Raw genomic sequence first — 27,676 nt, 5'->3', positions numbered from 1 at the left:
CGACCTTTTGAACTTTTAGACAACTTGTTGGCCTATATTGGGCCCCTTTTTTCAGTTTTTTCCCCATGGTTTTGGGGGTTTTGTTTTCCTGTTTTTAAATTGGCCCTCTTTTTGTTTCGTGTCTGTTTTTGGGGTTCCGTTTAAGAAATAGAGGGGGGAGGAGAAAAGTCGATCTTTTGCTTTTGGATTCTTTTTCACGGTGGATGTTGGCAAAGTCCCTTTTGTTTTTATTGATGTGCACTTTGGTGGGATGGAGACGTGCCTGTTTGAGATTCGGTGGGGGGTGCTTTTGTTTTTGTGTTTTCATGCTGTTGGGTGTTTGTTTGGGGATTGTTAGATGGGGGAGTTTGTTTGTATGGGTGGGGGGAGGGGAGCGAAGGAACAATAGGTGGGAGACTTCTTGGGGGCGGGGGCCACCAAGCTAGCTGGGTGAGCTAGTTCACGGAAGCAAAGTGGCGGGTATGCATACGTTTAGTTTACTAGATGGGTTAAGTTTTAGAGTAGTGTTGATGGGGGGTGGAGGGGGGGGTGGGTTCTGCTGACGAGGGAGGGACTTCGGTGGAGGGACACTGAGGAGGTCAGGGGTGAGGGCCGCCGTGGGGCGGGCCGGAGGAGGTGCGCGGCTGGAGGCGGGCCCAAGCAAGGGGATGGCTGATCGGGGGAGGGGGCGGCAAATTGCCCCCCAACTAGGCTGATAACCTGAAATGTTCGGGGGCTAAATGGGCCGGGGAGCGAAGGAACAATAGATGGGCGACTTCTTGGGGACGGGGGCCACCAAGCTAGCTGGGTGAGCTAGCTCACGGAAGCACAGTGGCGGGTGTGCATACGTTTAGTTTACTAGATGGGTAAGGTTTTAGAGTAGTGTTGCTGGGGGGTGGAGGGGGGATGGGTTCTGCTGACGAGGGAGGGACTTCGGTGGAGGGACACTGAGGAGGTCAGGGGTGAGGGCCTCCGTGGGGCGGGCCGGAGGAGGTGCGGGCCGGAGGAGGTGCGGCGCAGGGACTGGAGGCGTGCCCAAGCAAGGGGATGGCTGATCGGCGGGGGCGGGGGGGGGGGGGGGGCATATTGCCCCCCGACTAGGCTGATCACCTGGAATGTTGGGGGCTAAATTGGCCGGTAAAGAGGACACGTGTGTTTGCGCACCTGAGGGGACTGAAGGCGGATGTGGTAGTGTTGCAGGACACGCACCTTAGAGTAGTGGACCAGGACAGGTTGAGGAAAGGCTGGGCCAGTCAGGTTTTCCACTCAGGGCTGGACACAAAGACTAGAGGGTTTGCTATCCTGGTTAACAAGCGGGTGACATTTGAAGTAGGAAGAATAGTCTCAGATATGGGAGATCGATATATCATGGTTAGTGGCACACTGCAGGGGATGAAGGTAGTGCTGGTCAATGTATATGCGCCAAATTGGGATGACAGGGATTTTATAAAGAGGGTGCGTGGGATGAATCCGGACCTGGATTCGCACAAGCTGATCATGGGTGGGGATTTTAATACAGTTATTGATCCCGGCCTGGACCGGTCATGTTCAAGAACGGGCAAGGTGCCAGTGATAGCAAAGGAGCTGAAAGGGTTCATGGAGCAGATGGTGGGGGGTGGATCCATGAAGATTTAGGCAGCTGAGGGCGGGGAATTTTCTTTTTACTCCCACGTACATAAGGTGTACTCCCGGATCGATTTTTTTGTTGTGGGTAGGGCCCTACTGGCTGGGGTGGTGGACACGGGGAACTCGGCAATCACGATCTCGGACCATGCTCTGCACTGGGTGGACCTGCAGGTAGTATGAACAGCAAGCAGTGCCCGCAATGGAGGCTGGATGTAGGGCTATTGGCGGACGAAGCGGTGAGCGAGAGGCTGAGGAAGCGCATGCTGAATTACCTGCAGGTAAATGATACGGGGGAGGTCTCAGCAGCGGTGGTCTGGGAAGCGCTGAAGGCAGTGGTGAGAAGAGAGCTGATCTCGATCTGGGCTCACAGGGACAGGACGGACAGGGCAGAGATGGACCGACTGGTAAAGGAGATTTTACGAGTTGATAGGAGGTATGCGGAGGCTCCAGAGGCAGGGCTTTTAAGGGAACGCTGGAGGCTACAGGCAGAATTTGGCTTGTTAACCACAGGGAGGGCAATGGAGAAGCTCAGAAAGGCGAGGGGGGGTGATTTACGAGCACAGTGAGAAGGTCAGCAGGACGCTTGCACAGCAGCTCAGAAAGAGGGAGGCAGCTAGAGAAATAGGGAAAGTTGTTGACGGGGATGGGAACTTAGTAGGGGACTCGGCAGGGGTGAGCAAGGCCTTTCCGGACTTTTATAGCAGGTTGTATCGGTCGGAACCCCTTGCGGGGCCGGAGGGGATGAGGCACTTCTTGGAGGGGCTGACTTTCCCAAAGGTGGATGGGGAGCTAGTGGAGGGGCTGGGGGCCCCGATCGGCTGGAGGAGATAGTGGGGAGTTTGAAGACCATGCAGTCGGGTAAGGCCCCAGGACCGGATGGGTACCCAGTCGAGTTCTATAAAAGGTTCTTCGGAATATTGGGGCCGGTGCTGGTGAAGGTCTTTAACGAGGCTAGGGAAAGAGGGGTTCTGCCCCAGACAATGTCACAGGCCATGATCTCGCTCATCCTGAAACGGGACAAGGACCCAGAGCTACGTGGGTCTTACAGGCCGATTTCCTTGTTGAACGTAGATGCCAAACCTCTGGCCAAAATTTTGTCCACCGGGATTGAGGACTGTTACCGGACTGTATTGTGGAGGACCAGACGGAGTTCGTTAAGGGTAGGCAGCTGGTGGCCAATGTAAGAAGTCTGCTAAACATGATCATGATGCCCCCTGAAGGTAGGGAGGTTGAGGTAGTGGTAGCGATGGATGTGGAGAAAGCTTTTGACCGGGTTGAGTGGGATTATTTATGGGAGGTGCTGGAGCGGTTCGGTTTCGGGAAGAGCTTTATTGACTGGGTTAGGTTGCTGTACCGGGCTCCGGTTGCAAGTGTACGGACAAATAGGACAACGTCGGAATATTTCAGACTGTACTGGGGGATCAGAGAGGGTTGTCCCCTCTCCCCACTGCTGTTTGCGCTGGCAATAGAGCCACTGGCAATAGCTCTGAGGGCCTCAAGGGGCTGGTCCTGGGGGTGGAGCACAGAGTCTCGCTGTATGCGGATGACCTGCCTTTGTGTGTCTCACACCCTCTGGAGGGGATGGAAGAAATTTTAGGGGAATTCGGACGGTTTTCGGGATATAAGCTCAATATGGGGAAGAATGAGATGTTTGTGGTCCTGGCGAGAGGTCAGGAAAGGGAACTGCCGTTCAGAGTGGTAGGGGACAGTTTCAGGTACCTGGGTATCCAAGTGGCAAAGGATTGGGACAGGCTGCACAAATTGAACTTGGCCCGGTTGGTCGATCAGATGAAGGAGGATTTCCGGAGATGGGATGTGCTCCCGTTGTCTCTGGCGGGCAGAGTCCAATCGGTAAAAATGACGGTCTGCCTGAGATTCCTATTTTTCCAATGCCTCCCCATCTTCATCCCACGGTCCATTTTTAAGCGGATCAATAAAGTTATTGCGGATTTTGTGTGGGGGGCAAGTCCCTGCGAATGAAGAGGGCAATGCTCGAGCGGAGTCGGGGGGGATGGTGGGCTGGCGCTGCCGAATTTCAGCAATTATTGCTGGGTGGCTAATATAGCCATGGTGAGGAGGTGGGGGGGGGGGGGGGGGGGGGGGGAGGAGGCGGCGTGGGTGCGCATGGAGGTGGCTTCTTGCAAGGGCACAAGTTTAGGGGCGTTGGTAACAGCGCCTCTGCCGTTCCCGCCAGCGTGATTCTCCACCAGTCCAGTGGTGGTGGCGGCCCTGAGAGTCTAGTGGCAGTGGAGGAGACATGTGGGAGCAGGGAGGGCATCGGTATGGTCCCCAATCTGCGATAATCACTGGCTTGCCCCGGGGAGGATGGACGGGGTTCCAAATTTGGCGGAGAGCGGGGGTTGAGAGGATGGGGGACTTGTTTATAGAGGGGAGCTTTCTGAATATGGGTGCGCTGGAGGAGAAGTTTGCATTGGCGGGGGGAAATGAACTTCGATATCTGCAGGTGCGGGACTTTCTGCGGAGGCAGGTACCAACCTTCCCACTCCTGCCGCTAAGGGGCATTCAGGATAGGATGTTTTCCAGAGGATGGATAGGAGAGGGGAGTGTCTCGGACATATATAGAGAGCTTATGGGATCAGAGGAGATGTAGACCGAGGAGCTGAAGCAAAAGTGGGAGGAGGAACTGGGGGGAGAGATAGAGGAGGGCCTTTGGGCGGACGCGCTGGGTAGGGTCAACGCGACCGCAACATGCGCCAAGCTCAGCCTGATCCAATTTAAGGATTTAAGGTCGTTCACCGGGCTCACATGACAGTGGCCGGGCTGAGCAGATTCTTTGGGGTGGAGGACAGGAATGTGAGGTGTGCGGGGGGGGGCGGGGGGCAGCCAACCATGTCCACATGTTCTGGACATGTCCACAACTGAGGGGATTTTGGCAGGGGTTTGCCGACGCCATGTCCAAGGTATTAAATATGAGGGTGGCAATGAGTCCAAAGGTGCCGGTTTTCGGGGTGTCGCAGGTCCGGGAATCCAGGAGGAGAAAGAGGCAGATGTTCTGGCCTTTGCTTCTTTGGTAGCCCGGAGACGGATATTATTAGCATGGAGGGACTCGAAGCCCCCAAAATCGGAGACCTGGCTATCTGACATGGCTAGCTTCCTCTGCCTGGAGAAAATTAAGTTCGCCATGAGAGGGTCTCTGTTAGGGTTCGCCCAGAGGTGACAACCATTCGTCGACTTCTTCGCAGAGTATTAATCGTCAGCAGAGGGGGGGGAGGGGGTTAGGCTAGCGTAGATTGGGGGAGTAAGTAATGGTGTGACCTGTGGGAGAGGGTGGTGGTATTTGCTCTATGTTAATATTTTCCTTGTTATGTACATTGTTGATTTTGTTGCTGTTACAATGCCAAAGAAATACCTCAATAAAATGTTTATTAAAAAAAACATGGCACAATAAACATTTCCACCCCCATCACAAACTTTATATCCGCCAACAATAAAACAATAGTCAGCCCCCCCCCCCCTTTTTGAATTCTGCTTCTGCTGACATTTTAATTTTCCCCGAGAAAGTCGCCGAACGGCTGCCACCTCCGGGTGAACCCTCGCATTGACCCTCTTAAGGCAAACTTTATTTTCTCGAGACTAAGAAACCCAGCCATGTCACTAACCTAGGTCTCTCACTCGAGGGCTTCGAGTCCCTCCACATCAATAAGATTTGTCTCTGGGCTACCAGGGAGGCGAAGGCCAAAACATCAGCCTCTTTCACGCCCTGAACTCCCGGCTCTTTCGACACTCCAAAGATCGCCACCTCCGGACTCGGCTCCACCTGTGTTTTGAGTACCGTGGACATTGCCTTAGTGAAACTCTGCCAGAACCCTCTTAAGCTCCGGGCATGCCTAAAACATGTGGACATGATTTGCTGGACTTCCCGCGCACCTTGCACACCTGTCCTCTACCCCGAAAAACCGGCTCATCCGGACCACCGTCATGTGTGCCCGGTGGACTGCCTTGAATTGTATGAGGCTGAGCCTGGCACATGGTGAGGATGTGTTAATCCTGCTTAGGACATCCGCCCACAGTCCCACCTCTATCTCTTCCCCCCCAGCTGGTCTTCCCACTTGCCCTTTAGCTCCTCCACCGGAGTTTCTTCAGATTCCATAAGTTCTTGGTAGATGTTCGATACCTTCCCCTCTCCCACCCATGCACTGGAGAGTACTCAGTCCTGTATCCCCCATGGCGGCAGCAGCGGGAAGTCGGAACCTGCCTTCTCAAAAAGTCTTGTATCTGCAGATACCTAAACCAATTCCCTGCAGGCAATTAAAATTTATCCTCCAAGGCTTTCAAGCTGGGGAAGTTACCGTCTATAAATAGATACCCCATCCTCCTAATTCCTGCCCTCTGCCATCTCCGGAACCCACCATCCAGCCTACCCGGTACAAACCGATGGTTATTATAAATCGGGAGTCCAAACCGATGCTCCCTCCACACTCTTATCTCCTACACTGCCCCCAGACTCTCAGAGCCGCCCCCACCACCGGACTTGTGGAGTATCGGACCGGCGAGAACGCGAGAGGTGCCGTTATCAGTGCTCCCAAACTTATGTCTTTACATGACGCCGCCTCGATTCGCTCCCACACCGACCCCTCCCCCACTACCCACTTCCTAATCATGACTATATTTGCCGCCCAGTAATAATTACAAAAGTTCGGCAGCGCCAACCCACCCTCCCCCGACTGCGCTCCAGCAACACTTTGTTCACCCGCGGGGTTTTACCCACCCACACAAAGCCCAAAATAACCTTATTCACCCGTTTATAAAAGGACCTCGGGATGAAGATGGGGAGGCACTGAAAGACGAACAGAAATCTTGGGAGGACCACCATTTTCACGGTCTGTAGTGATAGCGGGAGCATGTCCCATCTCTAAGTCCTCCTTCATTTGTTCCACGAGCCGGGATAGGTTCCCGAGCCACCTGGGTTCCCAAATATCGAAAGTTCCTTCCTACCATTCTAAACGGCAGCTTTCCCAGTTTCTTCTCCTACCCCCTCGCCTGGATCACAAACATCTTGCTTTTCCCCAGGTTCAATTTATACCCCGAAGAGTTACCAAATTCCACTAAGATCCGCATAACTTCCCCCACCCCCTCCAACGGTCTGAGATATACAAGAGCAAGTCATCTGCGTAAAGCGAAACCCGGTGCTCCACCAACCCCGAACCAGCCCTTTCCAGTACCTAGAGGCTCTTAACGCCATGGCCAGTGGCTTTATGGCCAGCGCAAACAGTAGCGGGGAGAGGGGTCACCCGTGCCTCATCCCTCGGTGTAGTTTAAAATAACCCGACCTCAACCGGTTCGTACGCACACTAGCTACTGGTGCCTGATAGAGCAACCGCACCCAGTCAATGAAGCCCCCACCAAACCCAAACCTTCCCAGCACCTCCCACAGGTAATCTCACTCCACCCGATCAAAAGCCTTCTCCGCATCCATCGCGACCACCACCTCCATCTCCTCTCCTTCTGAGGGCATCATAACATTTAGGAGCCTTCGAACATTGGCCGTGAGTTGCCTGCCCTTTACAGATAATCCCACTCCACCCGATCAAAAGCCTTCTCCGCATCCATCGCGACCACCACCTCCATCTCCTCTCCTTCTGAGGGCATCATAACATTTAGGAGCCTTCGAACATTGGCCGTGAGTTGCCTGCCCTTTACAAACTCCGTCTGGTCTTCCCCTATCACCCCCCAGACAAAATCCTCTATCCTTGTGGCCAATATCTTGGCCCGCATGACCCGCATTGCTCCGGATCCTTCTCCTGTTTCATGATCAATGAAATCGAGGCCTGCGATATTGTTGGGGGAGGACTCCCTTCTCGCTTCATTAAATGCCCTCACCAGCATTGGGCTCAATATCTCCGAAAACGTCTTATAGAATTCCACCGCATAGCCGTCCGACCCGGTGGCCTTGCCAGATTGCATGCCCTCCAACACCTCCATTATTTCTTAAATCTCAATTGGGGCTCCCAGCCCTTCCACCAGATCCTCATCCAACCTCGGGAACCTCAACTGACCCAAGAATCGCCTCATCCCCTCCATCCCAGCCGGGGGTTCCGACTCATATAATTTGCTGTAAAAGTCCTTTCACCCCTGCAGGGTCTAGAACTGTGACCCCGCCTCTACTCTTTACTCTCCCGATCTCCTTGGCCGCCTCCCTTTTTCTGAGCTGGTGCGCAAACCTTCTGCTTGCCTTTTCCCCATACTCATAGATCGCCCCCCTTGCCTTTCTCAGCTGTTCCACCGCCTTCCCTGTAGTCAACAGCCCAAATTCCACCTGCAACCTCTGCCGCTCCTTCAGTATCCCCGCGTCTGGAGCTTCCGAGTATCTCCTGTCCACCTGGAGTATCTCCCCAACTAGCCTATCCCTCTCGGCTCATTCCACCTGTTCTCTGTGGGCCCGTATCGAGATTTAGTCCCTTCTGACCACTGCCTTCAAAGCTTCCCAGATCATTGCTGCAGAGACCTCACCCGTATCATTTGTTTCCAGGTAGTTCTGGATGGACTTGTTCACCTGCCCACAGACCGCTTCGTCTGCTAGCAACCCCACATCCAGCCTCCATAGCGGGCGTTGTCCTCTCCCCAAACTAACCCGTAGATCCACCCAATGTGGGGCATGATCCGATACTGCGATTGCCGAGTACTCCGTATCTGCCACCCAGGTAGTAGAGCCCTGCTGAGAACAAAAAAGTTGATCCGAGAGTATACCTTGTGGACGAGGGAGAAAAAAGAAAACTCCCTCGCTCTTGGCTGCCCAAACCTCCATGGGTCTACTCCCCCCATCTGTTCCATGAGCCCCTTCAATTCCTTTGCCGCGGCTGGCACCCTCCCTGTCCTGGATTTTGACTGGTCCAATTCTGGATCAATGACTGTGTTAAAATCTCCCCCATGATCAAGTTGTGTGACTAAGTCTGGGATCTTACCTAACACCTGCCTCATAAATTCCACATCGTCCCACTTCGGAGCATATACGTTCGCGAGTACCACCCGCACCCCCTCCAGCTTCCCAGTCACCATTATGTACCTGCCCCCCATGTCTGACATGATTCTCCCTGCCTCAAATGCCACCCGTTTATTAATCCGAATCGCAACCCCCCTGGTCTTTGAGTCCAGCCCTGAGTGGACTTGGCCAACGCACCCCTTCCTCAATCTATTCTGATCTGCAACCTTTAGATGTGTCTCTTGTAACATTGCCACGTCCGCCTTCAGCCCCCTCAGATGCGCAAACACGCAAGCCCTTGATCGGCCCATTCAGCCCTCTAACGATCCATGTAGTCAGCCTGGTCGGGGGACTCGACCCCCCACCCCCATCCCCCATCCCGGTCGTCTAGCCATCACCCTTTTTAGGCCAGCCTCCAGCTTGCGTCCCTGGCCTCCGCCCTCGGGCATCTGCCGTCCCCAACCTCCCATTCGTCTCCAAGTAGCAGTACCTCCCCTGTCAGCGAAGCAGCTCACCCCCCTCCCTCCTTCCGGTAACAGCACCAGAAACCCAACCCCCCATATTCAGCTTCAGCTCATCACCTGCTCGCCTCCACTCCTTCTGTGAGCTGGCTGACGTGATAGCTCTCGCCCATGGCACCAAACTGACTTCCTCCCCATTGTTCTCTCTCCCTGGATCTTTTCTTTTTTCCCAAGAATAGGGAGTATGTTCAAAGTTCCCAATTGGACTAAAATCTTATCACCCCATTTTCTGAGTAAAGTTCATCATTCTCAGACAGTTGATGAAAGGCCATGACCGTTAACTGTTTCTCTCTCTCTCTAGAGCTGCCAAACCCTGTTGAGTATTTCCAGAATTTTCTGTTTTTATTGCTGTACAGCCCCAACCTGTTTTGGATAGAGCTGTTCATCAGTGTAAAGCCCAATACTTCCCATGGGGACTTCCGTCTTCCTACTTGAACCATCTGAACCATTCCACTCGTCATAGAGGTATTTCCTATGCAACTTGCTGTTGTGGATACTCCCATTTCTTTGTCCTCACCATCATGACATGGTGATACTTTTTGAAAATCAAAGGAGGTGAGCATCCCCAGTGGAAAGCCCTCTCTGTAGGAATCCATCCTGGCACCAATGGAGATGTGGAATGGAGAATGGTGCATTGCCATAGAAAAAGATTTCTAAGCTACTTTGACAGTATTCAAAGTCAGTCTATTAAATGGAAAAGCATTTTTTCACATGTGAGGTGCAAAGTTCCAACTCCTGTGTGTTCGGCCAAAAGATCTGTTTCCACAGTACTGGCTACATTTCTCTCCTACTATCCTCATCTTGCTTACCCAAAGAGTTTCCATCATACTTGTGCAGAATGGGCTAGTAGATTGGAGGACCATATGCTCCTGAACCTGACAAATATTGTCTGTTATAAGTCTAGAATGCATACAATCAGTTGGGAGTGGGGTGATCTATTGAATGCTCGTTCTGTTCCTAGGATTTGTAAGTGACTAATTATTTCAAACATTTTTTAAAATTGAAGTTTGAGTTTTAATAACTTGTTTGTAGGCTATTATTATGTAAATTGGTATGATTTTCTTTTAAAAGAAATCCTTAACATATTTAATAAATTACAATTTCTCAGTTTATTTGTGAACAAGGCCAAATTCAACTAAAACTTACTGACTTATTGTTTTAAAAAAAAAAATTTTTTTTATTCTACATTTTCATATTTTCCTTCAAAAATTTACACCCCACCCACAAACAGTAAATGGTAACAAATACAAAATCAATCCCCTTAACAATACCAATGGCATGGAGGCCCCCGCCCGGGTCCCTTTCCCCCTTGCCCGGCCCTAGGAAAGCCCAGAGATCCCCTTTTAGCACACACACCCCGCATATCCACCTACACCCCAAAGAGCCCTCATTTCGAGTGAAAGTCCCAACCCTTCCCTTGTCCAAATATATACAACATTGGCTCCTTTAGCCCCTGCACCCGCACACAGTGAAACAAAAAAGAAGAAAATACAGTCATGAGGTTACATCGGCACATGGCCATTTCTCAATTTGTCAGTTCTGCCACAGTCCTTCTGCCTTCGCAAACTCCTCCGCTGCTTCCGCCGTTCCAAAATAAAAGTCCCTGAGCTTATAAGTCACCCTCAGCTTCGCTGGATATAGCATGCCGCACTGCACCTTGCTAATGTACAGTGCCCTCTTCACCCGGTTGAAGGCAGCCCGCCTCCTCGCCAGCTCCACCGTAAAGTCCTGGTATACACGTATACCAGCTCCAGCCCACTGCACCACCCGCTTCTGCTTGGCCCAGCTCAGGACCTTCTCCTTCACACTGTACCTACGGAAGCACAGAATCACTGCCCTTGGCGGCTCACTCGCCTTTGGTACAGGCCTCCACGACCGATGAGCCCGATCTAGTTCATATCGGGAGGGATCCTCCCCCTCCCCCAATAGTTTTGCCAGCATCGCAGCAAAATACTCAGTCGGCTTCGGTCCTTCAACTCTTTCGGGCAGCTCCACAATCCTCAAATTCTGTCGCCTGGATCTGTTTTCCAGGTCTTCCATTTTTCCTTGCAGATCCTTGTTAATGTCCATCACCTTCCGCATCTCCTTCCCCATCGAGGCAAGTTGATCACCGTGCTGTAATAATGTCTCCTCCACTTCCTTCAGCGCCTCCCCTTGCTCTCGCACCTCCGCCACTGCGCTCGCCACCGCCGTCATCACCGGGGAAATCGCCTCCTCCCCCAGTGCACTCAAAACCTCCCTCATCTCCTTCCTCACCGTCTCCATGCATTTCGCAAACTGCCTTTCGAATTCCGCAGCCATCACCTTAGTTATTTCTTCAGCCGTAAGCAATGCGGCCTTCCCTGGTGCTCCAGCCTACATTTTCTTTACTGACCCCGCAGTGACCTTTCCACTCCCCGACGGACTTTCAGACGCTTTTTTCCCCGGCCGTTTTTTTGCTGGTCTTCGACATTCCCCTCCTCTGTGCTGTCTCCCGACTTTTACTGTCTTTGCTGGCCTTAGGACCGGGCGTTAACCCCCGACAATGCCGTTCCCGAACGGGAGCCCTCCAACGCACGGCTGCCTCCCGCCCGCCGTCACTGGAAGTCCCACTGACTTATTGTTGAATGCATAATGCAAGTCTGCGGCAAGTAATTGGAGAAGAAAATTGAATGTTTCTCTTAACTATGCTGTTCTTGTGAGGTCACTCCTGTGCAACTCCTGTGCAGTTGTAGTAAACAGTAGAGGTGAAAGGAAGTTCAAACTGGCAGAGAAGCCTTAGCTGTATTCTAATTTTACAGGGCCGGCAGCCTCAGAGCTACTCTCAGTTGCACCGTGTATCATGGAGGCACTGGATATTAGGAAAGACAACTTGTTGATAATATCACTGGAGAGGCTCAGTGGACAACCCAAGCATTTTTGTAATTGAGATTATCCTGTGGTTAATAATATTTTTCTAAAGGGCGGCATGTGGTGCAGTGAATAGCACTGGGGCTACGGCACTGAGGACCCGGGTTCGAATCCCAGCCCTGGTGTGGAGTTTGCACATTCTCCCCATATCTGCGTGGGTTTCGCCCCCACAACCCAAAGATGTGCAGGTTAGGTGGATTGGCCATGCTAAATTGCCCCTTAATTGGGAAAAAAATAATAATTGGGTACTCTAAATTTATAAAAAAATAAAATGTTTTTCTATGAAAAGGAAAAAGACGAACAAAAATTACCCTCCCCTTTGATGCAATTATTACAAGTTAAAACAAATCCGATATTTTTGAAACTCCTTGGGTATTAAAAGGAGCTGTCATACGCCTAAAGTAGAGCAATTTTACATGATGTATTATTTATTTCAATTATTCTGTGATGATATAGTATTTTTCAAATTTCCCAATATATAAACATATTCCAGAATATTAGAGAAGATCATACAAACTGATAACAAGGCTGTTTATTAAAGTTAAAGTTTTCTTCGTTTTTCTTACAAATTAGTACCTAAAGGTTTTCTTGTACTTAAGATTAAAATGTACCTTAGGGGGTTTCATTAAAATAATTAAGACTCCTGTCTTGGTCTCATGTAAATGGAATATTGCCAAATGGTCAGTTTTTATCAAATGTTAGTTCCAGATTTTAGAAAATTGCTATAGTTCTGCTCTGGTAGTATTTATCATACAAACAGAAAATGATGGAGAAATTCAGTAGGTCTGCAATCTGTGGAGAGAGAAGATGGAGTTAACGTTTCGAGTCCGTATGATTCTTCAGAGCTAAAGAGAGGGAGAATGTGTTGTATCCTATACTATATAAGAGGCGGTGGACCAGCTGGAACCGAGTAGAAGGTCAGAGAATGGTGGGAACTCGGGGTTATACAGACTCTAAACACCAACTTCATTTTCTCTTGCCGCAGATGCTGCCAGACCTGCTTGAGTTTTTCCAGCATTTTCCTGTTCTTGTTTCAAATTCCAGCATAGAATCATAGAATTTACAGTGCGGAAGGAGGCCATTCGGCCCATCGAGTCTGCACCGGTCCTTGGAAAGAGCACTTTACCTAAGCCCACACCTCTACCCCATCCTAGTAACCCTGCCAAATCTTTTTGGACACTAAGGGCGATTTAGCATAGCCAGTCCACCTAACCTGCACATCTTTGGACTACGGGAGGAAACCAGAACACCCGGAGGAAACCCACGCAGACGTGGGGAGAACGTGCAGACTCCGCACAGTCGGTGACCCAAGCCGGGACTCGAACCTGGGACCGTTAAACTGTGAAGCAACTGTGCTAACCACTGTGCTACCGTGCTGCCCCACGGTACAGCATCTGTAGGATTTTGCTTTTACAGTACGTCTTCCCATCTCTATTAAATCTAGTTTTGAACTGAATTAAAAACGTCTCTGTATCTGTATACTTTTGATGTTTAGTTTTAAAGCAAACAATAGGATAGAACGGGCATAGAACTGTTTGTGAATTCTTTGGAAAACACCCTTATTCAAATAAGAGAGTGGGATGGAAAGCTGATTTCGCTATATGAAGCAGTGTTAATTTAGAACAGAAATTGGTGAATAATGCTAACTATACACATTGGATATCTTGAGAGGTCACCATGTTTGGGTTTCTGGTGAATATTCTGATTGGACTGTAACAAATGTTATACTGAATCAACTGTCATGGAGGTTGCATCCAACTATACGGATGCATGGGCTGTTACTCTAGTTCTGACGGAGAAAAACGAGCACTGGTGGTCAGCTTAATTTTTTTTGCCAATTAAAGTTGAGAATGGATTTTCATTTGACTTCAGTTTTCATTCATGTACTTTTAATGGGTGGTTTTCAATCAGGTAATTCCATCATAACAGGATAGCTGTGTCAAAATTAATTGCAAATATGTAATAGCAAATGTTTCCTCAATCATTGCTGTTCTGATTTTGATCACATTCTTTAAATATTAATATACCTTTCTGTTCTCATAGTTTTGGCAAGCGATCAGCAGGGAGTTTGAGACGTGGCTGCGAATGTATTGTGTTAGAGCCTTCAGAAATGATTGTGGTAAGCTTCATCTTTTAATAGCCATTACAGCCAATTAAGTTCTTTAACTCATATAAAGAAAGTATCTCTGATAGTACAGTACTCCCATAGTACCTTCTGCTTGAGGCAAGTGTGTGCTTTATTCCAGCAGTTTTAGCTAAATCTATTCAGATATTTATTCTACTGAATGCTAATTTTAATCTTTTTGTTTAAGGTTTTGTATTTTGGTATCATGCTCATCCCACTTTTTAAATTAAACTGTGAAGTGGCCTGATGTAACAGATTGGTGTGCGATTGAATATGAGTTTGTACTTTCAGTTCATTGCATAATTAATTTTTCATGTTGACCGTTGAAGATGTCCACAGGCATATTTATTTTATGAATGAAGGAACCAGCAAAGTGTGAACAAAATGTTGTAATGCTCAGACCATTACAGTTGAAAAGTATACATAGGGCAAATTCCACTCCTGATGTTGATTGGGGACCGGTTTAACTCACTTGGCTAGACAGCTGGTTCATGATGCAGAGCATGGGTTCAATTCCTGTACCGGCTGAGGCTATTCATGAAGGCCCGCCTTCTCAACCTTGCCCCTCGCCTGAGGTTTGGTGATCCTCAGGTTAAACTACCACCAGTCAGCTCTCCCTCTCGAAGGAAAGCAGCCTATGCTCACCTGGGCCTATGGTGACCTTACCTTTTATGGGGCAAAATATACAATGATTAGTACAAATGATTTTGGGGGAATCTCTCCACTCTGAATTTATACCTAGCACTAAGGAAATGGCCATGGTTAATCATAGAATCCCAACAGTGCAGAAGGAGGGCATTTGGCCCATCGAGGCTACAGCAGCCCTTGGAAAGAGCAGCCTATATAAACTTAAGCCCACACCTCCACACCATCCCAATAATCTCTGCTATCCATTTTTTTTGGGACACTAAGGGGCAATTTAGCATGGCCAATCCACCTACCCTGCACATCTTTGGACGGTGGGAAGAAACCGGAGCACCCGGAGGAAACCCATGCAGATACGGGAAAAGGTGCAAACGCCACACAGTCAGTCACACGAGGCCGGAATTCATCCCATGTTTCTGGAGCTGTGAGACAGCAGTGCTAACCACCGTGCCGCCCAAATCTCCTAGAGTCCAATTTATTAGAAGCCATTCATCCCAGCCCGAGTGCATCGCTGCAGGAGTCCTAAGCATAGAGTCCTAAGCTCAACCATCTGAAGCAGCTCCCCCCACACCGGTGATCTCTTATTCCAGGCATTGGCAGCTTATTGGCCCTCCACTATTGGGAGCCCATCCATTATCCTTAATTGATTGCCAGGTGTGCCAGCTGCCCATCGGTTTGTGACAGAGCCCAATTTGTTCCTAATGTTGGAGTTCTGGCCTAAACAGAAATTGCTGTCCCTGGTGCCAGTCTTTGGATGTGTTACTCAGGACTTTTAACATCAAGGAGTATGTGGATTTAGATGTGGGCAGATGAGGAGGTTGGCTCTGAGGAGGGAGGCTTACAACAAAAGGATATGGCAACATTACAAGGAAACTATTTAGGTAATGATACCCAGAGTGTGACAGGAAGGGACAGTGTACAAACATTTTTTTAAAAAGCAGCAAATAGGGTCAATGGGAGAAATAATGGTTAATTACTTTAATGTGTTTAGTATTCAGCACAAAATAAATCAATTAATGGCACAAATTGAGATTAATGGGTATGAAGTTTATAGACATTCCAGAATTGTGGTTACAAGGAGATCAAATATTCAGGGGGGTACGTGACTTTTCGTAAGGACAGGCAGGAAGGAAAGGGTGGTGGGGTAGTTTTGTTAGTACGATATAGAATAAGTACAATAGCAAGAAATGATCTTGGATCAGAAGTTGCTGAACCCATATGGGTGGGGTTAAGAAATAACATGGGGAAGAGGACACTGGTGGAGTAGTCTGTAGGTTCCCTCACAGTTGCTATACTGTCGGACAGAGATTAAATCAGGAGAGATAGAGGGCATGTAAAAAAGTAGTACATTAAGCATGGGTGACTTTATTCTTCATGTAGAATAGGACAATCAAATTGGCAGAGGTAGCCATGAGGAAGAATTTATACTGTTTTTCAGACAGTATCCTAGAACAATATGTTGTAGATCCAACCAAAGGTCAACCAAAGGTCAGCCAAAGTGAACATAGACACCTTAGAAAATCAGACCGGGGAAATAATAATGGGGAAGGAGGAATTGGCAGAGGAGTTAAATAAATACTTTGCGCCAGTTTTCATGATGGAACACAAAAATAACATTCCAAAAATACTAAATAATAAAAGGGCAAAAGGGGGTGAGCGAAATAAATACAGTAACTTTCACTGGAGATAAAGTACTAGGGAAACTATTGGGGCTAAAGATCGATAAGTTCCCATGATCTGATGGATTCTATCTGAGGGTATTAAAGGAAATAGTTAAAGAGATAGTGGATGCATTGGATTACTCTTTCAAGAATCCTTAAATTCTGGACGAGTCCCAGAGGATTGGAAAACTGCCAATGTAATACCCTTGTTCAAAAAGTGAGGGAGACAAAAATCAGGTAACTATAGGCCAATTAGCTCAACATTTGCCATTGGTAAAATATGATCCATTATAAAGGATGTACATTTTTATTCAATTACGGGATTTTTTTTTGATTTGATTTATTATTGTGAAAAGTATTGTTTCTTGCATGCTGTTCAAACAATGCAAACTGTACATAGGGAAGGAAGGCGAGACTGCAGAATATAATGTTACAGTTATAGCAAGGTGTAGAGAAAAGATCAACTTAATACGAGGTAGGCCCATTCAAAAGTCTGATGGCAGTAGGGAAGAAGCTGTTCTTGAGTCTCAGGTCACAGGTTCGATCCCGGCTCTGGGTCACTGTCCATGTGGAGTTTGCACATTCTCCCCGTGTTTGTGTGGGTTTCGCCCCCACAACCTAAAAATGTGCAGGCTAGACGGATTGGCAATGCTAAATTGCCCCTTAATTGGATAAAAATTAATTGGGTACTCTAAATTTATAAAAAAGTAAATGAAAATAAAAAGATAAGTGCCCATGGTGTGGAAGTGGTATATTAGCATGGATTGAGGATTGGCTAACAAATAGAAGACAGAGTGGGGATAAGAGGGGTGGCATTTTCAGGATGGCTGTACCAGAGTATCAGAAAATGTAGTGCCACAGGAATCCGTACTGGGGCCACAATTATTTACAATATATATTAATGACTTGCCCGAGTGAAGTTGAATGTATTATTTCGCGGATGAGCCAAAAATAGGTGGGACGCAAGTGTTGAGGATAATTAAGAATCTACAAAGGGTTAAGTGAGTGGACAAAAACTTGGCAGGTAGAATATAATGTAGGAAAATGTGAAGTTATACACTTGGCGGGAAGAATAAAGGAGATTAATATTATTTAAATGGAGAATAACTGCAGAAAGCTGCAGCACAGAGGGATTTGAGGTTCTTACACATTTATCACAAAAAGCTAGTATGCAAGTTCAGATAATTGGGTAGGCAAATGGAATATTGGCCTTTATTTCAAAGAGAATGGAGTATAAAAATAAGGAAGTCATGCTAAAACTATACAAGGCACCAGTTAGACCACACCTGGAATACTGTGAACAATTTTGGACCCCTTACATAAGGAAAGATTTATTGGCATTGGAGGCAGTCCAGCGAAGTCTCACCTGGTTGATTCTGGGTATGGAGTGATTTTCTTATGAGGAAAGGTTGAATAGGTTGGGCTTGTACTCATTGGAGTTTAAAAAAATGAGTTGTGACTTTATTGAGGCATATGGGATTCTTGACAGGTGTTGTTGCAAACTTTTGCCTTCGTTTTATCACCTTTGCTCTTGAGTCGCCAGGTATCTTTCTGATACCGCCACGTGGTTCAAGTCCGAGTAATGATCAATGATCCAATACACCGCTTAGTAAGATTTAAATCAAAGCACATTTATTATACACAGTAATCACTACTCATGCATAAATTCTACGTCTAAGCTACTTCTACAGCTAACAGACCAATACTTAACTTGGAACTGGCCCACCAGGTCAGGGAAACGAATGGCCTTTCGTTCGGGTTCTGAGCCTGCGGGATCCGAAGTTGGTACAGATTGGTAGCTAGGAGCGCCTATCTCGTAGCGAGCGTTGAAGTAAGACTTACTCGATTTCAGCAATGGCTGGACCGGTCACTGTCAAGGGTTGGTTCGCGTTGCTGAATGACCCGGTCAAGAAGGGAAGCAGAGCCCCGATTTGAACTTGGGCTTGATTCTTATAGTCCCCCGGGGCTTCCCGTCCTTCGGGGCGGACCCTGTACCTGGTTCCAAGTGATTGGACTTTCTCCAATGCTGGAGCGGTTCCCTGATCGATGGGCGGTCTTGAGGTGGTCGTTCACCTCCCATTGTGTAGGCTTCTGCTGGCGCCACGGAGTCCGGTTTGGCTTTATGTGTCTAAATGTTGCTCATTGTTCCCGGGGATTGCTCATTAATATGCAGATGGCTGGTGTTTTGTTACGCTGATGGTTGCCGGTATCGATCTTGTCTGGCCTTTCCAGAGGTAAATACACACTCGACCCGCAGCTGCTTTTTTGTGTCCTGTTGGCTGAATTTCCTATCAGCCTTTGCCGTGCGCCATTTAAAATCGGGAGTTAGCCATTCTAAATCGGGAGTTAGCCATTTTAACTGGCTACACAGGGTAGATGTTGAGAGGTTGTTTGCCCTTGAAATGAAATGAAAAATGAAAATCGCTTATTGTCACAAGTAGGCTTCAAATGAAGTTACTGTGAAAAGCCCCTAGTCGCCACATTCCGCTCCTTGTTCAGGGAGGCTGGTACGGGAATTGAACCGTGCTGCCGGCCTGCCTTGGTCTGCTTTAAAAGCCAGCGATTTAGCCTGTGCTAAACCAGCCCCTCCTTGTGGGAGAGCCTAGGACCAGATAGCATAATCGCAGAGCAAGGAGTCACCATTTAGGACAGAGATGAGGAGGAATTTCTTCTCAGAGGGTCATGAATCTGAAAAATTCTTTGCTGCAAGAACTGTAGAGGCTGGGCCTTTAAGTATGTTCAAAGCTGAGACGGAGAGATTTTTAATCAGAAGGAAATGAAGGGTTTTCGGGATAAGGCGGGAAAGTGGAGTTAAGGATTATATCAAATCAGTCATGATCTCATTGAATGGTAGCGAATACTCAATGGGCAGAATGCCCTGTTACTGCTGCTGCATCTTATGGATAGTTCCAACACTGCAACCTCCGGGTTTATCTTCAATGTGTTCAGTTGTGACCCAAACTAACACTAAAGTGGGGGTTTGGCAACTTCATAATGTAAATCAGTGAAGTTCCATGATATTTACCTGGCATTTAAATTTAGGAACACATACATGGGCTTTAAGACAAATTTCAGAAAGCAAAGAATCAAGACAAGAATAAAATGATAATTCATGGAATTCCTTGAAGGTGATATAGATACAGCAATAAATAGCCAGTTGTAGCCATTTGACATGGCCACTTCCAACTAAGCACAGAGCATCTCGCAAAGACTGATGGGTAAAATGGACAAACCAAGAGTCAGGCAGGTTCTGAGCCTGAAATGCATATCTGTCAGCTAAGTCCAGACGGTATCGAAACCCCGTTCCATTAGCATGTTAATCAGGCTGATTAGCAGGTGATGGCCCATCTTCCCCAACACAAAGGACTGGTACGCCAGCAACTGGGACAGTCCCAGACATTTCGGCGCCATTCCCTGTCCAAGGGAAACGCAAACAACAGGGTCAATGACCGCTTGAGACACGCCCAGTCATCCAGATGCCCGCCCACTTATTGGCTAAGGAATCGAACGGCGTGATCAGGGATCACCCAATTAGTAAGGCCCAAATCGAAGGACCGCACAAAAGCCCCCAAATATAAAGGAAGAGTTCGCCATATGCTCGCTCTCTTTTGGCCTTGGTACCCCGGTCACGGCCATTGCCAACTGCAGCAACACCAGAAGCAAGTTTGAGTTCAATGCCCACTACCAGAAGGACGAGCCCCACCGAGCAGCAGTTACACTTCGAACCCAAGAGATCCAGAATTGAACAGCGGCCACTGTTTCAAGACCTGAACCGGGTGCACGAAGTTAAGTACAGGTTGTCTTAATAATAGGTGTAGTTAACTATTAGTGTTTATGTTGCATGATTGATTGTCTGTAAATAAAGTACCCTTGACCTTGAACTAACTAACTGGTGTTTGGCTCTTTGATCGATAGCCGGTTGAAACTTGTGGTGGTATCATTCGATACCTGGCGACTCTAAGCGTTCGGACATAGCCAATACAGAAAGAAGGTAAATTCACTGATTGCCCTAATTGGAACAGAGCCAGAGTAAAGAGCATAGTAAAGAGAAATTGCACAACACAGTGCAAATACCTGCGTTCTTAGTTACAACTGTGAATATTATTTGTGCCGAGAGATTAGTTTCTGCTTCTTGGAGGTTTTGAAACTCAATATCAGGATGGTTTGGTGCCTTGGCTGCCTTAGACTTCAACTCAGCTGAGGGGACATTTCACTCAACGGCAGCAACAGTCTGCTTTGGAGAATCAGCAGAGGGGGAAACAACAGAAGCGTGGCGTTCACCAGAGGCATACCCGTACAAAATTGGCACCCTGTATTTGGGACTACGACATTGTGTAACCGTGAGCAGCAATCATAACAATGCTAATTTTGCAAAATCTCGATTGTTATTGATTTTGATGGTGTGGGCAGGGCAAAGCTACAATTGACTATTTTGGTGGAAGCTTGGCGGATCTGTGTAAAAAAGAAATTGAGTTTTTATGTCATAACTTATGAAACATGTCATGAGAATGTCATTTTAAGAACTGGTTAGCTGCTCATGTTACTGCAGTGATGTCAGAGTGTGGGTGGAGCTGAGCTCTGGTTCTGCTTTTTAGTTTCACTCTGAGAAAAGCTTGGGTGTGTCTGTCTTTTTGATTTCGTTTTTCAGTGAGTTGCAGCTGAAGTCAGGCAAAGCAGCGGTACTGTTGATCTCTCTGCTATGAAGGACCATCTCTTGATCATTTGATGAATTCAGAAATTTAAATGTTTTCAGTATTGAATGTAAACCCTGATGTGCTTCTGTTTAAAGGTTGTTAAGTATTTGGGATGTTAAAAGGACAGCTAAAAGGAGTACTTAGTGTTGTATTCTTTGGGGGTTATCTTTGAATTAATGGTTGCTAAGATATTCACTGTTTGTTTTAAAAAGGTTAACTAGAGTTCATAGAATAAACGTTTTGTTTAAAAAAAATACTTTTCCATTTCTGCTGTACCACACCTGTAGAGTGGGCCGTGTGCTCCCCATACCGCAACGTATTAAAAGTTGTGGGTCAGGTGAACTCCATGCTACACTTTGGGGTTCTCTAAACCCTGACCCATAACAAACACCAGAATTACCTGGAATTTCTGTGCCATGATGACACAAGCCATAGATGTACTATTACTGAGGTGCAGGTTTTCAGGAAAATCCAGGCTGTTATGTTAAATTCCCTAAATGTTGCACAGATTTTATGCAACACAAGAATCATAGAATCATAGAAGGAGACCTTCAGCCCATTGCATCTGCACCAACCCGCCAAAAGAGTACAATACCTAGGCCCAATCCCCTGCCCTGTCCCCGTAACCCTGCAACCCAATTAACCATTAGATACTAAGGGATAATGTAGCAGGTCAATCCACCTAACCTGCACATCTTTGGACTGTGGGAGGAAACAGGAGTACCCGGCGGAAACCCATGCAGACACTGGGAGAATGTGTAAACTCCACACACACGCTCAAAGTCGGAATCGAACCCGGGTCCCTGGCACTGTGAAGCAGCAATGCTAGCCACTGTGCCACCGTGCCGCCCTAACATTGTGGGGGATCCCGGGGGTAGATATGTAATGGTGAGTGGAAGTGTTTTTTTTTATTCGTTCATGGGATTTGGGCATCGCTGGTTTGGCCAGCATTTATTGCCCATCCCGGAGGGCATTTAAGAGTCATCAACATTGCTGTGGATCTGGAGTCACATGGAGGTCAGACCAGAAGGATGACCGCTTTCCTTCTCTAAAGGACATGGGTTTTTACAACAATCAACAATGGTTTCATTGTCATCATTAGACTTTTAATTCCAGATTTTGCCATGGTGGGATCAAACCCGGGTCCCCAGAGCATTATTACCCTGGATTACTAGTCTAGTGACAATACCACTATGCCACACCTGAGTCGTGGAAGTTTTAAACCCATGGCTTTCAAAATGCTTTAGAGACGAGGGTTCTATTGTGTGGTACCTTTTATTCAATTGATATCCATTTGCAAAGGATTTCCCTCTGCATTCATGAGTAATTCATCTTCGACTTGTACACCAAGAAATGTTCGTATTGTCAGCCTGAGATGCATAAAAGTTAACAGAAACATTCATTTGAAAATGATATGTGATCTGCTCATTACAATAGTTTATGAAAATAAAACATTTGGACATGGCTGCTTTCGAGTAACAGAATAAAACAATTAATTTACAATTATGTGTTGATGGAAACTGTACTGTTGTAATTAATTGATTTGACCATTTTAAACACTTCTGACTGAAATAAGCAAATCAGTCAGCAGGTTTAGAAATGCCGTTGAGTTGAGTTTTTAATTTTAGGACTGGATAGCTTGACTATTATTGTGCAACGCAATGACTTTATCTAGTAATTGCATTCTTGCTGTTGGCAATGCAATGTTGCCTGCAAATGTTTTCAATTTGTGGGCTAAAAGAATGCTTGGCATGCATTGTCAAATTTATATTATCAAAGGAATGTTCGTACACTGCTTTTAGCACTCCATGAACATTGTGCAGTAGTTTGGAAGGTATATGATTGAGGAGGAAACTAGAACGTATGAAGTGAATATTATAAAAATGTATGGAATGTGAAGTTTGGAGCTGGAAGTAATCGTTATTCGAGGTTTTCCATATAATTGTTTCTTGTGAGAAGCCTTCCATCCTTTTCTCTGAAGTGAACTGTGTACGCTTAATACAGATCAAAAAATTGCAGGAGGTGTTGCTGCTGCATTTCACAAGTCACCGTTGATTCAGCAAATTCACCAGTGATGACCTCAAAGAGTAGGGGCTGAGGATTTTAGTATCCTGATTGATTAATAGTTTCTTTATATTCAAATGACTCAAGCTTCTTGCTTGTTTGAAGGTGGACTACATGGATGAAAATGAGGAATATTTTCAGCGGCAAGCGTCTCACAGACAGTCTCGTAGACGATTTAAAAAAATTAACCAGAAAGGGGAGCGACAAACAATCATCGATACTGTGGATCCTTATCCAGTGGGAAAGCCACCATTACCAAGAGGATATCACACGGTAAGTCTGAGATTAACTGTATTCACTAGATTTTTATCTTCAATTAATTGTTAAATATACTGTTATGGAGGAGTCATAAATGGATAAAAGCAAATTCCTGTTAAAGGTGGTGTCTCTGGTGCAGTTGCTTACCATTTTGTCATTCCACCTTTCGTGCTTATGTATGTCTTGTGCCTATGTATGAATTCAACCCAGTTTGATGGTATAGAATTCATAACGTTGTAACTTGATTGTGAGGCTTCTTATGAAATTAATTAGGACATTTCCCGTTAGCAGTTACCCTGACTTAGAAGTGCTTGTGTCGACCACAGATTTGACTTGACACTGAATATATCTGTCTGATATCTCTCCAGTTTCTGAGTCGCACACAATAATAATCTTTATTATTGTCACAAGTAGGCTTACATTAACACTGCAATGAAGTTACTGTGTAAATCCCCCTGTTCGGGTACACATAGGGAGAATTCAGAATGTCCAATTCATCTAACAAGCACGTCTTTCGGGACTTGTGGGAGGAAACCGGAGCACCCGGAGGAAACCCATACAGACACAGGAAGAACGTGCAGACTCCGCACAGACAGTGACCCAAGCGGGACACTGGAGCTGTTAAACAACAGTGCTAACCACTGTGCTACCGTAGATAACTATTGACACCAGTGGAACCATAGCATAGCATGAGCTACTGCCTCCTGAAGCGGGCAGGGGAAGCTAATGAGATTGCATGGTGAAGAATGCCAGGATTTGGCAAATAAACTTGATCTTAATTAATCTGCAGCATGCTATCTGTGATGCTTCGCATATGCTTCACAATGAGAAAAGAATATTAGAGCAGGAGTCCTGTCCACCCTGTGTATGTAGTATGCAATTTCAAAGTCGCAAGACAGAGACAGTGAAGAAATATAATCAGAGATATTAATAGGGAACCAGTCTCATTAATTTGTAGGATTATATGTTAATTCTTTGTAGTCCATGTACCCTGATATTGAGAGGTTAAAATGTGTGGTGGAGAAACACTGGTATGAATTGTTGGGCTGGATCGCCTGTTCCTGTGCTGTAAAATCTTTGTAAAACCTTGCGAGAAGGATATGCTCCCAAATGACCTCCAGTTCTGATTTTACCTGGTTTTCTGTCATCAGAGCAGTGCTGCATCAGGTTGGGAGCTCAGCAGACTGCAGGATTAAATCTCATTGCTTCCCTGCTCTTTAATGCTCGAGTATTATGTGTAATTTCAGGTATAGCACTATTTAAATTCATGATGTTTTCACCTTGATCGAAAATAGCCAGATGACCTGGGATTATGTACAATATCAAAAACAGTCACCCACATGTTTTGTATAACATTTTGACTCAAAGCATTGACAGAAGGGGAATGAACAATTGCATTAGCTAAACCTCATTCAGTAAAGGAAAATGGTTTTGAACTGAAATCAGAATTGTTTGCTTTTTGCAAAAGAAAATTATACTCCTTTTTCCGGATGTGGATAAAATGGTGGCTTCCAAGTGCTGACCAGCATTTGTAGTTTTAAAATTAAACATTCAATCAGCTGTCACAATATTGCTCATCTTTTACTTGAAAATTGTAAGTGATTGTATATTTAGTGCTGATTGTGAGAGAGTAATAATATATCTGGATATTCTGCAGCTACTTTTCTAAAACCCTTAGTCTGAAGTGGATTGTTGGTCCTGTCCCCAGGATAAAGGAGACAATTTTAGCAATGTAATTGCAACAACAATTATATTAATGTTGGCATTCTCTGAGCCACAGAAGTACTAAATGTGAACGTATTTAAATGTTATGCTTAATGGACTCCAGTCCCTTTTCAGATCATATTTGCTTGTTGTAATTAAGTTTAATTTTTCAAGACCAAATTATTGAGTAAAATTGAGGTATGTAAAGTACAACATTGAAGCTGCATGGTCCATCTACTATTTAATTTGTGGCATGGCACACAGCATTTTTGACATGGTTTGGTTTTAACATTTCTATTCTTATGTTAATATGTTTAAGGCCTTTTGTCACCTTTTTGTAAGTGTGATGGTTCTTTCTTTGCATTGTTGACGTGATAACTTTTTGAATAAGCAAAAGACTAATATGTCATGGTGGTTCCAGTTGGAAAGATATATTTACAGATTTAGTTTGGACAAGATTGTAAGATGCAATTCATATATTGTATTATCTTACAAGAAATGTCATTGAATGCCATTGATTATTTTCCATATGTATACTCCTTAATTTTTGTTTTGGTTACAAAAGGAAAGCTTTTTATGAGAAGTGCAGGTTAATTCTAATTTGACCGAGAGCAAAAGTGGTATGTCATGACAATTTAAATCGCTAGGTAAATAAATATCAAATTAAAAATAACTGCCTGTCAGTCATTCTACAATTATAAAGTGAGCAATGACATGGGTGACCGCAAGTGACTTTCAATTTCTTTTTAAGTAAGGTTTTTCCAAAATGTGGGGCATGTGATTCTAAAAATGAAAACTTGTGTAAGATCTTTTGGACTGTCAGCACTGTTTAGCTGAAGTGACATTATTGTATATTCATTGAAACTAATACAGCAGTGCATAAATTATAGAATTCCTACAGTGCAGAAGGAGACCATTCAGCTCATCTAGTCTGCACCGACCCTCTGAAAGAACACCCACCTAATCTGCACATTTTTGGACACGAAGGGGCAATTTAGCATGGCCAGCCCACGTAACCTGCACATCTTTGGACTGAGAGGAAATCGGAGCACCCGGAGGAAACCCACACAGACACGGGGAAAACATACAAATTCCACACAGTCACCCGAGGATGGATTGAACCCGGGTCCCTAGCGTGGTGAGGGAGTAGTGCTAAACACTGTGCCGACCCACTTCCGGTTGCGACGATGACCAGTTAAGCCGCACGTTTCGGCACCTCCCGTTTCAACGGACTTTTGGGCTCTTATCGGGAGCCCCAACGGAAATTTTTTACGGCCAAACCCAGTGTGAGGTGACAAAGGAAGAAGTCCCCCCCGGGTGTGGATGGAAAGGAGTGACAGCAGTGTCCAGATTGCGGAAGATCCTCTGGAGAAGCATGATGGAGGCCGAGGGAGCCCAGATGGTATGGGGCCCGGAACAGCAGGAGTTCCTCCGACGATGTGTGGAGGAGCTCAAGAAAGAGGTGCTGGCGCCGATGTTACTGGCAATCAAGGGATTGAAGGAAACACAAAAGGTCCAGGCGATGGAACTCCGTGGAGTGAAGGTAAAGGCAGCCGAGAACGAAGACGAGATACAGGGCCTGGTGGTAAAAACGGAGACGCACGAGGCAGTACATAAGAGGTGCATAGAAAGGCTGGAAGCCCTGGAGAACAGCTCGAGGAGGAAGAATCTAAGGATTTTAGGTCTCCCAAAGGGACAGAGGGGGCTGATGCTGGGGCGTATGTGAGTACGATGCTCCATACTCTAATGGGAGCTGAGGCCCCAACGGGCCCCCTGGAAGTGGAGGGAGCGTACCGGGTCCTCGTGAGAAGACCAAAGGCAGGGGAAACACCACGAGCAATAGTGGTGAGGTTCCATCGCTACAGGGACAGGGAGATGGTCCTGAGTTGGGCTAAGAGGACACGGAGCAGCAAGTGAGAGAACTGCGCCATCAGGGGCGGGGCCGAGAGGGAAGCGCGAGTTTTTTCCCGCGCTATGGAAATTGAGGCGGGAAAAAGAGCGCAGGAAGGAAGGGGGCCTCACACGCAGGGAGGTCAAAGGATAAACGGGGGAAGCCGAGGTCAGCCAGAGTTAGCTGACTCCCGGAAGCAATATGGGGGGAGCAATCAAGCTAGAGCGGAATCTAGCGGGGGGGGGGATTAACTGGGTTGCTGCTGCTGAGGGTAAGGGGGAGCTGATACGAGATGAGGTGGTCGGGACGGGAGGGCGCCGTCTGGGGGACAGGCTGGTGCGTGGGACCTGGGTGAGGAGCTGGCTTAAAAAAGGGGATGGCTAGTCGACGAGGGGGGGGGGGGGGGGGGGGGCGTAAATGGCCCCCCAACCCGGCTGATTACATGGAATGTGAGAGGTTTAAATGGGCCGATTAAGAGGGCAAGGGTGTTTGCGCACTTAAAGAGACTGAAGGCGGACGTGGTTATGCTCCAGGAGACGCACCTGAAATTGGCGGATCAGGTTAGACTGAGGAAAGGATGGGTGGGACAGGTATTCCACTCAGGGTTAGATGCGAAAAACAGAGGGGTGGCAATACTGGTGGGGAAATGGGTATCGTTCGAGGCTAAGACCATAGTGGT

The 27,676-nt window shown here is 46.8% G+C and overlaps 1 protein-coding gene across 7 annotated transcripts in view; it reads left to right on the top strand.

The window, feature by feature from the left end:
• Nucleotides 1-27,676, top strand: part of rapgef2b (Rap guanine nucleotide exchange factor 2b) — a 508,586-nt gene that overhangs the window by 111,491 nt on the left and 369,419 nt on the right. For all 7 annotated transcript variants that reach the window (XM_072495765.1, XM_072495762.1, XM_072495767.1 and 4 more), the window contains 2 exons: nucleotides 13,999-14,074; nucleotides 23,250-23,417. In XM_072495765.1, coding sequence (XP_072351866.1) covers nucleotides 13,999-14,074; nucleotides 23,250-23,417 — 244 coding nt within the window. The remainder of the gene's footprint in view (nucleotides 1-13,998; nucleotides 14,075-23,249; nucleotides 23,418-27,676) is intronic.

Source organism: Scyliorhinus torazame, chromosome 3 (genome assembly GCF_047496885.1).
Source record: "Scyliorhinus torazame isolate Kashiwa2021f chromosome 3, sScyTor2.1, whole genome shotgun sequence".
Classification (NCBI taxonomy): Eukaryota; Metazoa; Chordata; class Chondrichthyes; order Carcharhiniformes; family Scyliorhinidae; genus Scyliorhinus; species Scyliorhinus torazame.
Note: the sequence above shows the minus strand (reverse complement) of the source record. Positions and strands in the feature narration are given on the sequence as shown.